At 42.8% G+C, this 17,359-nt stretch overlaps 1 protein-coding gene across 8 annotated transcripts in view; it reads left to right on the forward strand.

The window, feature by feature from the left end:
- The window catches only part of arap2 (ArfGAP with RhoGAP domain, ankyrin repeat and PH domain 2), a 98,859-nt gene that overhangs the window by 9,886 nt on the left and 71,614 nt on the right, over positions 1-17,359 (forward strand). For all 8 annotated transcript variants that reach the window (XR_011239903.1, XM_069518764.1, XM_069518768.1 and 5 more), the window contains 2 exons: positions 679-748; positions 10,130-10,250. Coding sequence is in view for 7 of the 8 variants with exons in the window: in XM_069518764.1 (XP_069374865.1) it covers positions 679-748; positions 10,130-10,250 (191 nt within the window). In the remaining variant the exon portion in view is untranslated. The remainder of the gene's footprint in view (positions 1-678; positions 749-10,129; positions 10,251-17,359) is intronic.

Below are 17,359 nucleotides of genomic sequence, written 5' to 3' on the forward strand. Positions count from 1 at the left end.
ATGCTTTTACTGCAGCTCCACTCTGCACAGGTCATAAATATTAATTTCCTATTAAGATCAATGCAAGTTCTCTTTCTCTTTTGAGTACAACCTAAACAACCCAAAATATACCTCACGCCAGTACAGTGAAGGAGGAGCGCTACGATCTACAACCACTTCCTGTTTCTTTAGATCCTTTTCATTCTGCATCCTCGTTTCCCTTCGTGTGTCCTCTGTGTTTGATGATTATTTAAAACTCTTAAATAGCATTAGATACAGACGCCTGGGGGAGATCTTTACATAATGCATGGCCCTATTGAAAGGGAAGGAATAAAAGATGTGAGATAACCTTGCAGCATTCAGATGCACATTGTATCGACTTTCGTTTATTTTCTACCCATGGTCTCTTGCTCTCACAGACTTCCTCTTTATATTTTCTTTTTCACCACCTGATTTGCATAGTTTTGGCAAACTGCCCCCATGCTGTTTGATATTCAAACCAAAAGTAGCCATTTGTTTTGACTGTGCTGATTGGCATCTGTTGATACAACTCATAATGTAATGAATTAATGAATCAGACACTCTTGATGAAATATGAGTTTCTCTGTCTTGACAGCTGTGGACATTTTCTAGTCTTTGTTTTGCTTGACAGGCCGTTGAGTTGATCAAACTGATTTTTTTCTCAACTTTTCTCGGCAGAAATTGTGTTTTTCAAAGGAGGTGGATGCGGTTCAATGGCGAGAGTCTGGCCTACTACAACAATGAAAAGGTAGGCGTGAGGAGAACACATGCACACGCTGATGGTCGCTAACAGCTAAAACCTTTTGCAAAGTGTGGATATCAGACTAGAGCACGTTGAGAAACGAGTTCGATTCTGTCTTTAGGCTCATCAACAGGCAAACAGCAGTTTAAATGACTAAAACTGAGGTTTTTACTGATTTCTGCATATCCGTGTGTTCATGTAAAAGTAGCGTTTGGGAAACTGTGACATCACAACATTCCCACCGTTGCCCTTCAATTAGCATGAGCCAGAAACAACAATGATGTTCCATGTTTCATTATGTACCAGTTTCTCTACGTTTGGTTTGCACTGCTTGGTCTTATTAGGAATTAAAAATCACTGCACCACATAAACGACATTCACAGGCGTCTGCGATAACTTGGACCACAGTGCTCTTACCTATTGTCCAACATGCTTGTTGAGCGTTTGTGGTCGTTGCTGCGTTTTCAATCGGAGATATTTTGTAAAACTGAGCTAATGTGGACAGAGATTTTTTAAAAAGGGTGGGCAATGATATATCCAGTGAAGTGTAGACAAGACATCAGTGCAGGTCACATTACCTGCATCGGGTTCGGACAGAGAACAGAACGCCTGTCAGGTTCTGGTCAGGTTCAGTTAGTTTTTTCTCGGGTTATAATGGTTTCCGACAGAAAAAGGCAGCCTGAGCAGCACCCTAATGCACATGTTCACACCTACCCCCCCGTCCCCTCCCTGCTGACACACTCACAGCCTCCACATGCTCGCTGGCGAAGTCAATCTCACTCCTCCGTTACAGAAATCCATACCACAGGGAAGCTGAGCCAAGTTCCCGTTCACTTTCTCATCCTCCTCCTTCTCATTGTCATCATCATTATGATTAGCTTGGCAGGCTAAATAATGGGAGCAAGGACAGAGCGACGTTATGCCATGCGTGACGGGCCAGCACTCTCTGTGCCCGCCCAGCCATACAGCAGAGTACATTGATGTTGGCACCTGACCAGAGAAAGAAAAAAGAGGAGAGGAAAGAAGGGGAGGAGCAGGATTCTCTTTCTCTCTTTTTCTGCCTCCCTCAGCATTTCGTCTTTCCTGCATCTCTCTTCTCGCTCCTTCTTTCTGAGGGTTGAGCTAACATTGCTGAGGGAGGGAGGATGGAGAGGGAGGAATCATCGGGGTAGCCTGAGAGTATGAAGGCTGGATAAAACAAGATGGCAGTTAAACCTCTGCTTGTTTAGTCTTAACATTAATGGAGCAATTGTACCTCATCGCTAGCACCACCCTCTGGCTCTTAGTCTTTTAAAGGTCTTGACTTGAAAACTTTTTTCAGAGTTGTCTCAAAACAACAATGTTCTGATCGAACCTGAAAGACGACTGTGGGATTCCTAACTCTACTGATACGTCTTAAGTAGTATTGAGGGTCAGTCTGCAGCTCTAGAGGTAAGGCTGTGCCTCCACCTAGACCGCTCTACTTAGACTTCCTAGAAAAGAAGACAAAATACATCAAAAACTCAAACTTTGGAAAATGGTGAGCGGAAATGTGAAGTACATGATTTCTATTTGAAAGGTTAAGTGATTTGAAGCGAGTCTCGAGCAACCACAACCAGTTTGACATAATGTGCTTTGCCTTCATGTTCTCACGAATGACCGTTGGCTGCTTTTGTGCACCAAAGAACAAAACACGCCGCCGTGTGTGTTTGTGTGTGAGCGGTGACCTCGGCGCCCCCTCTCAGGGCCGGCTCGTTTTCGCTGCAGCAGCACTGCACAACATCACAATCAATGATGTGGGACCTGTCTGATGCCTGCTCGTTAATCACTTACTAATTATAGCCCTCCATGCTTTCTCTCTCTCTCTCCCTCTCTAATTCCCCTCGTTTTCTCTTTCCATTGCATTTGTCGCTTTATTTATCAGGACACGCTCCGTCACCGGCAGAGCGGGAATCGGCAGGGAGGCCACAGAGTCAGCACTTTACAGTCCATGTGACTGTCAAAGGAGGCACAATACTTTTTGGAAAGATGAAAGTTTGCGTGTGTGCGTTTGTGTGTGTGCAGGGATTGTTGTTTGGACTTTTTAAAGTCATCCTACCAATGTGACTCTGAGAAAGCAGAGGGCTTCATCATGTTTCGGGTGAGCAGAGAGGTCGAGTACAATCTCTCTGTCATCCCTGCTTTATGTGGCCAGCTGAGCCCCCCCCCCCTCTGTTTGCCACCCAGTGCCTCCTCCACACGGTGAGCGCAGGGGTACAGGAAGATTGCGAGGAAATCTGTCGGCATTGCTTTACGTTGGCAATTGAAATATGAGTTTGTATTCAGCATTGTGTGTGTGCGCGCTACTCACACCACATAACCTTTTGTTTCTCATGTTTTTTCATGTTGACACACGGGTTCAAAATCTACACAGCTGATCTCAGAGGAGTCGTACCGATTATATCACTTTTACATCTGAGAAATCTGCAAAGTGCAAAGAGACAGCAAAGTGAGATGCGATTAACAAAAACAAGTGAGCACTTGCTGTGCGTGTGCTCCACCTCCAACTTGAATCCAGTATCTTGTTGTACTTTAACCATCTCACGCTCTTCTCTCAGGTTATAGGGCAGTTTAGTTAAATATATTATGATTCCAAAAATTGAATAAATTCAAAGTAAACCCTTAAAGATGGACGATGCTTCTCCACATCCTCCCACAGAAATGAGGCCAAAATTCCCCACATACGAGCGCTGCCATCTTGCACCGATGACGCCACCGGTGAACTGTCTGTGCAGTAGTGATGATGTCGTGGTATCAAGGTCAATACGTGCACATTGGTGTAATAAGAACTACCTAAAATGACAGAAATCTTTGAGAAAATTTCATTTGATGTGTACTTTGTCCCATTCACTAACACAGAGGAGGAAAAATGTTGGAGGAACTTCACAAACAAAACCCTGACTGCAAACACAAATTGCTTTTGGCTTCTTCGGTAGAACATTTTTGGAAACTGCTTCCAAGAATGTATTTCAAGCTTTAGGCCAAAATCTGTTTCGACATGTATATTATTACAAAAGTAAAGATGACTGGTATCAGCATGGTTTGATCTGTTTATCATCTCTCTTTTCTACTTGCACACAAAAACAAAAATTTCAAACGTTCCCATGCTTGATCTCTTTCTCAAACTTTCAACACCCCCCAAAAAAACTCCCCTCCAGTTTGAAATCCTGTGGGATCCGTCAGCCCCAGACAGAACTAATCGCACTTAATCACCGTCGCAGCTTGAAGGTTTCTGGCCGCTGTGATGTCATCATCGGAGGTGGCGTGGGAGAGTAGCGAGATCCTCGGTCTCACTTCTCCCTGAACGCCGTTCCGTCCAATCCGCCAATCACAACCCCTTCGTCTGATTTTGTCGACAGAGGGATTGAGTCGGGGTGGGGAACACTCCAGACCAGAGATGGAGTCTCCAGGGTCCTGCTGTGGTGTCGTGTGTGTGTGTGTGTGTGTGTGTGTGTGTGTGTGTGTGTGTGTGTGTGTGTGTGTGTGTGTGTGTGTGTGTGTGTGTGTGTGTGTGTGTGTGTGTGTGTGTGTGTGTGTGTGTGTGTGTGTGTGTGTGTTTGAGAAAAACAGTCCAAAGTCTGGGTTTAGGGCTGCGAGGGGAGGAAGTGAGGAGGATGGCTGCGAGGGATGAAGGGATGAGAGGACTGGGGGCGAGGGAGGTGAGGCTGAAGAGAAGGCCAGAGGGGAGATGAGGTTTTAGGATTGGGGATCAGTTTGAGTGTGTCAGTCTGGCTGATTGTCTGTCTATCTGACGCCGCAAAGCTCTCTCTTGCCAAGCCTGAAAGCTCCTCTGCTTACTCCCTTCTGTGTCTTCCCAAGACGCCTGTGTTTTCTGTAACAACCCAAACTGTGTCTGTGCTTTTTTTCTGTTTTCTGTTATTTATGCCTGCTTTCATTTCCATCAGCAGATCTATGCTCCCTTCAGGAGAAATCGGGAATATGTACTAGTACCGACTGAATATTGATCTAACTTTCCCTCATGGTTTTATACTTTTCCAGAGTGTCATATTCATATTTTTTACCTGCTCAGATTTTAATTTCTGACAATGTTTAATCATTAATTCATATTTTAGAATAAATATATTTGTGCATAATCATTTTTTATAAACCAAATAGCTTTTATTTTGGATTTGGATTGGATATGGATTTATGCATGCTGATGCTGATATTGGCTAGTAAATAAAAAAAGATCAATATTGATATATTGGTCTACATACATACAGTCATGTAAGAGAGCTTGATATTTTACGTTTAACTTTACATTTCATAGCTATAAATAATAAGAAAATATGAATATAACTAAATATATAGAACACATATCTTTACTTCATTTAATATGTACAATATAACGTTCCTCAACAGTATCTACTGAGAGTTTCATTTTTTGTTTAGTTTTCAACTTAACTGGTTAGATTTCCTCTGACAGCTCTCATCAGCTCAGCCCCAGCAGACCACTGTGTACTACTGCACTCACACAAACAGCAGGTGGACTGAGTTACTGACTATCTGGTGAATATAGTAGTAAATTCAGCTGCTGCAGAGCCAGATATTTCCTTCAGGAGTGGGTGTGAGGAAAAAAAGAGAGAGAAAATCTGACTTGGATTCATCATGCGGACACAAACATGACTTCAAATGAATGTTAATGTTGCTCCTGATCAGATGCAGAAAAAAAAAGCTATTTTATCATGTGGTAATGTTTCATTTTTGTGTTTTCAGCTTGTTGCTCTCCTTCATAATGGAACACATTTAGTGATTGTAGTTTTAAATAAGAACTGTCAGTCTAAAAATGAAAGTTTAGACTTCCCTGTTTTTAGAACCGTGTCCTTAAAGTTACTATTTTGACGATTTTTTTTTTATAAGGAATATCTATATCATACGAAATACAAGTGTAGCAATCATTAAATGATATAATTACTGCAATATCTATGTATTTGCAGTATTTTGAGCTGGATGTATGTGACAATATTTCTGGAAAAAGAAACGCAGATATCCACATATGAGGCAGAATCCTAAATTGCTCGTGGATGTTACTTATTGGGTTCTGAGGTTGGCTTTCCTGATGTTATCACAGGATATGTAATGTGTTTGTCAGTGAGCACCACCATCAGTCATCCGAAAAATGCTTTGACAGAACAAAACAACGGCCATTTCTGGCAGTTTTTGACATGGGATCATTTTTGAAATATTGCAGTGTTACAGTGAGGAGCAGCTACAGTGAGCTGTAAGAGGAAGAGCTGCAGCGCGGGGCTGCACACCTCCAGCTGCATAACTCATCTCACTGGTATCAGCACACTCTCATACTGTGTGCAGCTTAAAAATCAAATCCTCACAGATACAATTTGTCTTGTTTCTTTACTAAAACCGTTTCTTTAGCTGCCTCCAGATTCCGTGTTCGCCGTTGCCACCAGCAACTACAGGTGCCACCAAATCAACCAGCACTGAGTCTTAATTATTCAATTATGGAACAATAGAATAAGAACAGAGGCTGTGAAATACAGGCTCTGCATGACCACACTTTTAGAATTTAATTTGCAATGTAACTAATTGGTCTATTACCACACATTTGAAATATAATTGTCAAAACACGTTAACCTGCAAGATTTGCAACTGGCTTAACTAACCGACCCTAACCTCTTATAACTAACTTGGCCTCAGTGCCTTGAAAGTGTGGGCCTTAGACTTGTACTTGCTCTGAAGTGCAGCATCTTCTGAAGGCTGCGTAATTCCTCACAAGCATTTGTAGCAGACTGTATTCAGAGTTGCAGTTCTCTGCTTCAACCAGCTGGTGTCCTCATGCCTCCATTGAAAATCTGATGCATGTGAAAATGCCAGAAACTGAACCCCCCTCCACCCTGCTTTCCTTCCACCCGGCGCCTCCATCACTGTACACTTTAGCTGCACCGCTCTGCCTTTAATTGTTTCCTGAAGAAGTTTACTAGTTTGTTCTTTTTCGGAGAGAATGGAGACGTTGTTATTCACACAGGATAGGCCAAAAAAAAAAAACAGCGTACCCTGGGTTTCTGACAAACGTTGGGAGGTTAAAATGAGAGGTAGTGATACAGGAGCAGCAAGAGTGAGAGGACGTGGGAGTGAGAGTGGGAGGAGGAGTTGGGAGGAAATGAGTGTGGAGGAGATCTTTGGCAGGGGGAGGTGAGTCAGGTGTGTCTGTTATTGGAGAAAGAGAGATAGTTAGACTTCATTGCCTCCTTTGCAGCCCGTCCTCTTGGGATTAGTCTATAAACATTATGTGTGTGTGTGTGTGTGTGGGGGGGGGGGGGTCTGCAGTGCACGTTGTTGTGTCTCACTCCACACTGACCGCTTCCTTTCATCATCCCTCCACCGACTCCGCCATCAAGAGTATTTACAGATGCACGTTTCACAATTAAAACAACTCCCTCCGTCATGACCCCAAAACTAGAATTTAAAACAATTAATTACCGCTAACCCATACTGGGGTGTAATTATGAGCACGCAGCCGCCATGCTACACACACACACACACACACACACACACACACACACACACACACACACACACACATTTAGTTTCTCCTCTCCTCACCTTCCCTCAACTTCCATCTAAATTTAGCTGGAGAACGAGGGGAGATATTACTGTGAAACTCCTGGGGAGAGAAATGCGCCAGGCTGGCTGTCAGTAATTAGGTTGAGCCACTTCTTGCCATTGTTAACATCCTGCTTTAATATGAGAAGGACCCCTCCCTGACCCTTTTCAGGCATCTTCATTCCTCCGTGATGTCTCTCTTTCCCACACGCCTCCCTCCGCTCCCTCATCTGCATCTCTTTCCGTTCATCATTATGGATTTGGATTTATGTTTTTTCTCTTTTTCCTCCTCCTCTTCATCTTTATCCCTTTTCCTTTTGTGACGGATCTCTTCACGCTGCTTTCATTCTCTTTTCTCTCTCTGCCCTCTCCTTGGCCTTTCACACAAACCTAATTTCATTTTTTTTCGTCATTTCATGCTCCCTCCCTCCCTCACTCCACCCGTCCATCCATGCATCCATCCATCCCCTTCACCCCTGCTCTCTCTGACAGTGCTGCCTGGAATATTTTTGGCAGTAAGGTCTCTGGGAATGAGCTTTTATGGATGGCAAGGTCACTAGCTTAATTAACAAAGGTGAGAGAGGAGTCAAAAGTTCACTTTAAAAAAAAAAAAAAATTCATTCGTCCTTCCTTTGCTTTTGTCGCACATTGCGACATGACATGACGCTGGCCATGATGGTAGAGCAAACCATAGACTGCACATGAAGATGGGCGACATGACAACCTTCCAAAAGTGAAACTAAAGCGTCCTGATCATGATTTGGTGGCTGGCTGCACTATAGCTCATAAATCCTACCTCCTCCATGTTAGTGAATAGGACATGGGCCAAACTAACTAAGAGTCAGGCATCTGTCAAATCTATCAAAGATGGTTTTAGCTAGTTCTTAGTACAGTTTGTTAATGTTGTGATTCATTTGGCTTTAATTGATTGGATGCGATAAAACAGGGTGAAACTGTGTATCCACGGGATCCCGCTACAGCTCTTATTTCTTTAAACTATAAAGTTGTTGTTGAACAACAGCAGCCTTGCTCTGAGATTACCGTAGCTCCATCCCCTGTTCGCCACAGTGAAGCTGAGACGCGTCGTCCATCTTTACGCACAGTCTATGGAGCAAACTTAGTGTATCGTACGTGGCCATCGCCACAAGCCTTCATATTGTGCACTGGACTGCAGAGAATCAACATGCTGGTCGAATCCCGTAGAAGAGCAACGGAGAAAAAAAAGAGACATGTCTGTTTTTTTAATACTTTGCAATGATAATGACATTATACACATGAATAATGCAATGTCTGAAACTATTCCCTTTTTCTCTCTTTTTTTTGTATAACCCAGTGATTCTCACGTCGCCGCAGAGGCATAATGTACTGTCTCCAGTCACTCTGCTGCGAGAGCATTATAATCTCAGATGTTCTTGGCTTTTTCCAACTTCTATAAAGACATTTCTCAGTTATATTTGCCACATCATGTTTTGAATACTGATCCGATGGCAGCTCCATTCTCTCCCGGCCTCTTTAGAAGTGATAATGTTGAGGTTTGATTTTCTTTTTCTGCCCTTTCTGTCTCTTTTCACATTGACAATGACCCAGTACTTTAATTGCCATTGTCAAGGGAGACAGTAAAGAGGGTCATGAAGCCTCCAGTGCAACATCTTCCTTATTTGGATGCCTCCTCTCGAGCTGCTGGGGGAAAACATGGGGGTAATGAGACGATACACACACAGAAAATTCCCTCTCAACCCAACAAGCACTTCCTGTGCTTTACCCAAATCCCACCACAGTGTACACGTCTCTTTTAAAAGATTTGTGAGGTTTGTTTTGGGCTCATAGATTTGTTTTATGATGTCTCCTAACACTTCTAACATGTTATTCTTGGGATGGGCTCAATTGAATTTCGGTTTATATCTTATTTATTACCTTCGCCCACACCAAGCATTTTTTTCAGGTTGTCCCTCCATCCTTTCTATTCTTGTGAACACAGTATCTCAAGAATGCCTTGAGGGAATTTCTTCCATTTTGCTACAAACATTCTGTTGGACTAATTAGATTTTGGACGTCAAAGGTGAAGGCCGCTGTGACATCACCAACCACATTTTTTTTGGACTCTAGAATTTGTTGGTCAAAGGTTACTTGGATTTTTCTACACACATTGTTGGTCTTGCTCAACAACTGAGCAACACAGTGAGGGAATTTCTTGAAATGTAGCTAACATTCAATTTTGTCTTAAAGATTCAAGATAAAGACTGATTCGATTTTGTTGTTCGAAGGTCAAGGTCACTGGGACCTCGTGTGCTTGTGAACGTTCTCGGAAACACCCATTGGACAAAGATGAACTTGGACTCAACGATGACCTGGTTAGAATTTGAAGGTCAATTCTAGTTTATATTTATGTCAGAGAACACTTCAATACAAGTGGGTACTCGTTTGCTGTTTGTGTTCCTGCAGCAGTTTCTTGATTCAAATGCTTTTTTGTCCAAAAGCTCTGTGCCATTTGTCAACATTATTGTTTGAAAGGAAACAGGGAAGCTATTTCTGCGAGTGAATTTGACGCCGTATTGATGGGTTATGGCTCTCGTTTGAGGATGTCTGTCAGTGGTGTTTCAAATTGAAAGCGATCATAGCCGACGGTGATACAACTCAGAATTACACGACTATTGATGCAAGCCCTGTGCTGGAAAACAGTAATTGTGGGTCTACAAATGCAGAAAATGGGAATAAGCAACAATTCAATAACATTATTAGCATGCATGAATCTGTGTTTGCGCGTGTTTGTCGTGCTCTCATTTATCTTGGTGTGTTTGTCTGTTTCAGGAGATGTACTCCAAAGGTATGATCCTGGCCAGTGCCATCAGACATGTACGAGGACTGGGCGACAACAAGTTTGAGGTCATCACTGCCCTTCGGACCTTCACATTCAGGGCAGAAAGAGAAGGTACAACAAGTGCATCTTTTCTTTTTTTCTGTCCTCTATTTTTCAGTCATCTGTCAGCTGCTTTTCCTGCTTGTCAGTCTACCTCAGTCGCTCTGACTCTCTGATTCCCTGTCTGGCCTTGTTTTTCTCTCGTTCCCCCGCTCTGTTCTTTCCCTCTCCCCCTTCCTCTCTGTTTGTCTCTCTCATTCTTCACTCGCTCTCTCTAAATGCCTCTCTAGTAATCGTCTTTTCTCACCTCTTTCTTGTCTCTGTTTCTCCTCATGGTTTTCTCTGTCCCTGCTACTCTCCTGTAAGAAGCACGGCAGTTTGATTGGTGGATTTACATCACTTCACAAAATAGTTCTGCAAAGTATCTCTGTATAATTACAAAATACTGTATTTTAAGAATATATGTCAATCTCATATTTGTTTGAAGTGTGGATGTGTAGCGGGAAACGGTTTGCCTGCTCTTATGCGTTTAACCTTTAGTGAACAAACTAATAACAAAGGAAAATTTGACCTTTCGGAAAAAACATTTACTTGCTATATTTCCCAGAAAAGGTTAATATCACTCACTTTAATATGGGTCAAAATCAGAATACCAGTAAATGTACTGCTCAATGATGAATATTTTTGTGTATTGTGTATGATGTCTTATTATAATGTTGTTTTGCAATGGAGACTACACGTTTTAGGTAGTTCTTAAACATGGAGGAAGACTGGACTGATGGCCTTGATGAGAGGGTAAAGCAATACTCTCAACTCCCCACCTCCTGCCTGCTTGATGGCAGTCTATTAGGCAGCTGAGATCAAACTGCTCATTTACTAATCGAGGGTCATTTTCCGGGGTCAGATACTGGCCGCCCTTTGAGTTATGTGAAGAAGTGACATTGGAGAAAATTGAGTTTTGCATGATTATTGAGGTTTTGGCTCATTGTGCGGTTCAGTGAGAATATTTGAGAACAGATTGAACTCAAAGATCTTCTATCGACGAGATCATTGAGACCTCAGTGCAAGTTATTGAGGTATTGACATATACTGGGCTAGGAATAGAATCATCAATATTTGGCCTTCTCATCACTGGCATCATCATCTCCATAAATCCAGCCGCTTGTGTTGTCGTCAGTGCTCAGTTAGACATTGCTGTGATACTTTGATTGTTCTTGGTCAAGCTCAGTGTAAACTAAGCGTAAAACTAAAATCAAAAGCCCTTTGATTGTGCCACTCAAGGGCTTTCATGGGTAATTAATGTAATGAAGACGCCTGCTCTCTAAATTATATATTAGAATGCTACGATTATTTGTTAAAATTGGAAACACAAAGAAAGGTGGATGTAATCAGCCGTGCCCCAGAAATAATATGGGTAAAAAGACTTATCGTGACTGTAATTGAAGTGGAACTTTCACATCTTCCCATATAGTTTTCAGACCATACACTTGAGTTACTTGGGTCATTTGAGCTCATAATGTGTGACAGATTTTGATTATTAGTTTTTTTATTTGCCTGATTGTCTCTGTGTGTATTTCTGCAGTGAAGACATTAGGAGACACAAGAAAGAACTCAACTAAAAACACTTACAAGGCTAAAGGTCGTTTCAGAAGCAAATCGGGAATGGCACAACTGTTCTCAGGAACCCATTCCTTTTAATGGCCTCGCATGGAGCAAGGATGCCTTTTCACTGCGGCGAGCACAACACACGTGGCCAACACACACACACAGCGAATGCCAACAAACACTCACACGTCCAATAGAATAGAAGCTTCTAGCCAGCTTCAGAGTTTACAGTGGAGGAAAAGCTGATACTGTGCGTGTCTGAGTTCCCCTGAATTATATGGCAAGGGTTTACGTGTATATCTAGACCTTAGGAGGAAAGGCGAATCATGGAATCACATTTTAAGTCAAGTAGGAATATTAGGTGTCAGGTAGCTTTTTGGCTGTAGAGATAATGTACTATCTACAAATAACCCATACTGCAGCACTGAAAAAACCATTGTCACACCCTTTCCATTAAAAACAGATGTCTATTGTGATGAATTAATATTTACTTACCTTGTCAAAAATATGAGACTAACCCTAACCCTTCCTCTTAAGAGTGATGTTAAGTGTTGTTTCTGCTTATTCAGTTTAGGGGAAGAGAAAAAAAATGCTGAGGCGCTGAGTAAAAGTCACGGAAAACTTTTGCAACTCTTCAAAAACAGATTTGTCGTACATTTTTTAAAAAAAACTCATCAAATCAGCTCCAACCAGTCTGGCCATTCTCCTCTGACCTCTATCATCAATAAGACGTTTCCATCCACAGAACTGCCACTCACAGTTTTTTTTCTTTCTTTTTGCACCACTTTTAATCTCAACTGTTTTTAGTGAAAACCCCAGATCATCACTTTCAGAAAAACTCAAAATCAGCCCAGCTGGCCTCTGTCAAAGTCACAGAGATCACATTTTCCCCCCGTTCTAGTGCTTGATGTGAACGTTAACTGAAGCCCCTCCTTTACCTACAGGACTCTGCTCTCACGTGATTAGTTAATTGGCTAATTGCATGAATAAGCAGGTGTACAGGTGTTTCCTGTATGAAGAAGAAATGCATAACAGTTTTAGCTTGATTAAATTGATCTCTTTATTAATATACTTCGTCCTGCTAAAGTGATGCGTTTGAGCTCCTCTTCATCACATCTACTTCATAAAAAAAGCAATGTAGCTTACAACTTCTAACTTTTTTCTTTTATCATCATCGCTTTAACCTTCCTCCTGATTCCCGACGATTTAGAGCATCATCATATCGATGACTGCCTCAGTTTTTTCTTTTTTACTTTCTTGGTCCATTTATGAGTCGTGGCTCCTCAGCAGTGTCATTCATCACTCTGTCCGCTCTTTGATCGCCATACGTCACGCTCAGCCATCTTGACAAGACACTGGGAGGACTGTCTGATTTGGTGGTGGCCTCTGACCGCCCGGGATCAGTGGGGAGCCTCTCGTGGAGGTGGCTGCCTGCCGTCAGGATAAAGGGGGCTGGGAAAGGAAAGAGAGGAGAGATAGAGCAAGAGAGAGAAAGAAAGAAAGAAAGAAAGCAAGCAGGAGAAAAGTTGGCCTCATCACCTCATGCATCTTTAAACAGGCCCACTTGCCTTGTGGCGGAGAGTCATCAATCTTGGGGAAAACACATGAGAGAGAAAAAGACATGAGGAGACAGGGAAAGAGAAGGAGTAGGTTAGTGAAGTGGAGTTAAGGAGCTGCAGGGCTGCTGCAGTAGTGGTAGGTGTTTGTGATGGGGTGGTGGGTCAGGAGAGTGTGGGAGAGTGCTAAAGGGCGTCCAGGGAGGTTCGAAGAGGAGGGGACAGGAGCAACACGGGAAGAAGGGGATTAAGCGAGGGAATAACAGGAATGACGGAGTGAGACGGGCAGACACGCGAGCTTGGTGTGAAAAAGCAACAGAGAGGTAAAGGCAGAGACGGCAGGGAGAGATGAAAAGGGCAGAGTGAAGATGGAGAGAGAAGGGAGGAGGAGGAGGGAGAAGTGAGTGAATAATTGAAGGCCACCGGAGAGAGTGTGCACACAGCTGTCGGCCGATTCTCCACTTGGTCCGCAGGTGGCCTCTTCCCTCAGGTACTGTCAGCTCGAGAGAGGGGAGCTGGAAGGAGGAAGGAAGAAGGGAGGAGAAGAAGGGAGGGATGCGGGTGAGCAGTGGCTGAGGAGGAGGAGGAGAAGAAAGTGAAAGGCAGGGAGAGTTTGGCAGGAGGAGACGCAGAGGGGAGTGATTGAAAATGGTCAGGACAAGGAGAGGGAGTGTTGGTGAGGTGAGGGATGCAGATAAACACGCGACAAGAGAGAAGATGAGATTTATTGTGTGTGTGGGGGGGAATGTTGATGATTTGTATTCTGATGCTTTTGCACTCGCTTTTCCACAAGCCTGCTCGGAACACATGTCGGGTTTGTTTGAGATGACAGGAAACAGATTTAGAGAAAGAAGCAGTAAGGAAGGAAAACAAAATGGTTGGGAAGATGCCAGAATGAAAATGCTGACAAAAATATAAAGTCAGGAGGACACAGAGTGGGAGTTGTATAAACTGCAGCACATATTCCACTTGGCATCGTTTCTCATTTTACTCCCCGGTGACGTGTTGTTGTCTTGTTTAAATATGCATTAAGGGATTATTTTGGCCACTTGGGGGCAGCAAAACAAGCTGTTAGTAGGACCTTAAGAAGTTGTTGTTGCTAACATGTTAGCAAACAATTTCCTTTTAAGGGCCCAACAGTCTCATAATAAGCAATCATGGAACATTCACACTTCGAAAAATTTAGTAGTCGATACCGATACCATGAAATTATGACGATTCTCAATAACCAATTTGATACCACGGCAAAATACAAAACAATAAATATGTGACTTTCGTCATCAACTTGGTATAGAAGTATCAGTTCCTATGACTTTCCTAGTTGTGGCTTAGATGTTAGCAAATGTTTGCTTATTTACCTGTGATTATAATTAATTTTGGAGTTATCACTTTATCTTCGTATCATTAATATTTACACATGGACTAGCACCTGAGATGTTTGCTGGCTTCACGTCTGGGCTCTGGCCTTGCCCCACATGGACATTCACAGAATTGTTCCTAAGCCACTCCTGCATCGTCTTGACTTTGTGTTTATGGTGATTGTCCTGGTGGATGGCGAACCAATCAACCTTTAGCCTCTGGATCCCCCCCCCCCCCCCTTAACCCTGACCAGTCTGCCTTTCCCTGATGCTAAAACAATCCACAGTGTATAGCTGCTACAACAGTTAGGATTGTATTGGACAGGTGGTGAGAGATACTAGGGTTCGTGCAGACATGAAACAGAATGATGAACAATCTTTTTTATTAGACCAGAGAGTCATGGTGTCTTGGTCTGAGAGTCGTCAAGGTGCTTTCCATGTGTCATTCACTGAGGTGAGACTCCTGTCTGGACACTCTCGCCATAAAGTCTCCATCTGTGGAGCGTTGCAGTATCTTTGGAGATCAGCCAGAGGGAACCATTAGTTTCTTGCTCACCTCTTACCCTAAAGCCCTTCTCCCCTGTTTGCTTATTTGGCCTGGACTGCCCTCTCCAGGAAGAGACCTGGCTGTTCCAAACTAATTCAATTTCAGAAATTCGAAGGTCATGGTGCTTTCGGGATTATTTCAGTGCAGCAGAATATTTTCTTCCCAAATCTGTGCTGCATCTCCGAACTCTGCAGGCAGATTTTTCCACAGCAGGGCATGTTTTCTTCTGTCACACTTTACATAGACACATGTAAGCCCTATATGACCAGTCAGTTTAATTTACCACAGGTGGAATCCAACCACAATGTAGAAACATCTCAGGGAGAATCAATAAATACGAAAAGGATGTGAATTCTTATTTTAATGTGATATTTCAGGTTTTCTTTTTTGATGATGGACAATTAATTTAAACAAGCATATACCTGCATCATAATCAGATATTTAAAAGTGAGGTGGTCAGGATACTTTATGTACTAAATGCACTCACCGCTCACACACTGTACATGCAAGTGCTCATATCTGCGATAACTGTGATTCTCTTGTCCCTGCCAACACTGTTGGCAATATGGCAAAATGACATGACAAACACATGTAGATTAAATATTGAAGGCCAATGTAAACATTTTATTCCACGTTCTGCTTGTGTTGGCATGAGATGATTGAAACAAAGGAAAACAGAGCAAATGGGCAGATTCCCTCTCTGTGATTTCTTTTTTTTTTCATTTTCATTCCTGTTGATGGATTGTGTGGGCGGATTCTAAGATCTCTGCTGAGTGGACCTCATTCACTTTCAACGAGGACTACCTGCCTCTCGCCTCATCTCTCTTTATGTAGAGTGGAATAGTCGTTCAAATGCATGTTTATACATATAACCGTTAACAAGCGAGGTTTGGCTGGTGGACTCTGGTGGCTGAGGGTATATATTCTTTTATATCCAGGCAGAAGTGAGGACATGTTTGCATGTTGGCACGTTGCAGAGAAATAATTTTGGCAAGCATGCTGAGAGAAATGTTTACATGCAAGAAATGAACATACGCAAAAATATACAGGCACATGAGTCAGATGCCCACATGCAATGACTCCGGCGTATACGGGCATAGCACTGTCTCCGCTCTTTTGTCTCAAGTTTCTCTCAGTCCTCCCACCGCCTCCCTCGCTCTAGCCTTCCCTCCGCTCGCTCAGATTGACAGATCGGGCGAAAAGGATGGAGAGAGAGAGAGGAAGGAGGCCCTGAATAAATGAACAGGCAAATAAGTGAGCACAGGACAGGTAATGGAACTCAGAAAGCAGGGTGGGAACAGAACAGTAAAGCCTAGTGATGTAAAGAGCAGTCAATAATTGAGTAGGCTATTTATTATTCATGCAAGCTCTTTGTGAATTCATAAGAATCTGGGGGGGGGGGGGTGGCTCGACCAGTTTTGGGCCAGCGGATGTGGTATTTGGGAGCTTTGGGGTGGGGGGGGGGCGATGTGTGTAGGAGTACGATTCACTGAGAGAAGAAAGTTTCAGATGTAGAGATGATTGCGGACATGGCTGAGGGGGGGGCAGGAGGTCACAGTCAGGAGGAGGATTAAGGTCAATTTTACAACAATGTCAGGTTGACGGTGAAGAAGAAGATCACACTGCACAGCCAGCAGATATTCAGTTCATGTATGATGAAGAAAAGCATCACATCTTCATACTTGAGTAGCTGGAGCGAGCAAATGTTGCTTTAGAAATTATTAAAGCAATTATTTGAGGATCAGAATAGATGTTTTATTAACAAACTAAATGAAAAGTAATTGTAAAGCCTGACAGATTTTTCAGTTTCAGTAGGAATCAGGTGATTTGAGCCTTTCACACACATATTGATATCAGTATTTGTATTTGCTGATAAAAAGCAACATGTTAGAGGATAGATAACACTTTGGATGTTGGAAATGTCGTTAATACTAATATTTCTTTGTGTCTGTTAGATTGAATTAGCGTTTGGTAGGTGTTCCTAATAAACTGACAACTGAATGTAGTTTGACCTTGGCAGTTCTCTGTAACCAAGTGGACTCCTGTTGCCCTGGAAAAGACGGTGGTGCCTTTATAATCCATTTGTGTTGAACGAACATGTGCAGCCACTCAAAG

The sequence above is a fragment of the Paralichthys olivaceus genome, chromosome 22 (assembly GCF_024713975.1).
Source record: "Paralichthys olivaceus isolate ysfri-2021 chromosome 22, ASM2471397v2, whole genome shotgun sequence".
Lineage (NCBI taxonomy): Eukaryota > Metazoa > Chordata > Actinopteri > Pleuronectiformes > Paralichthyidae > Paralichthys > Paralichthys olivaceus.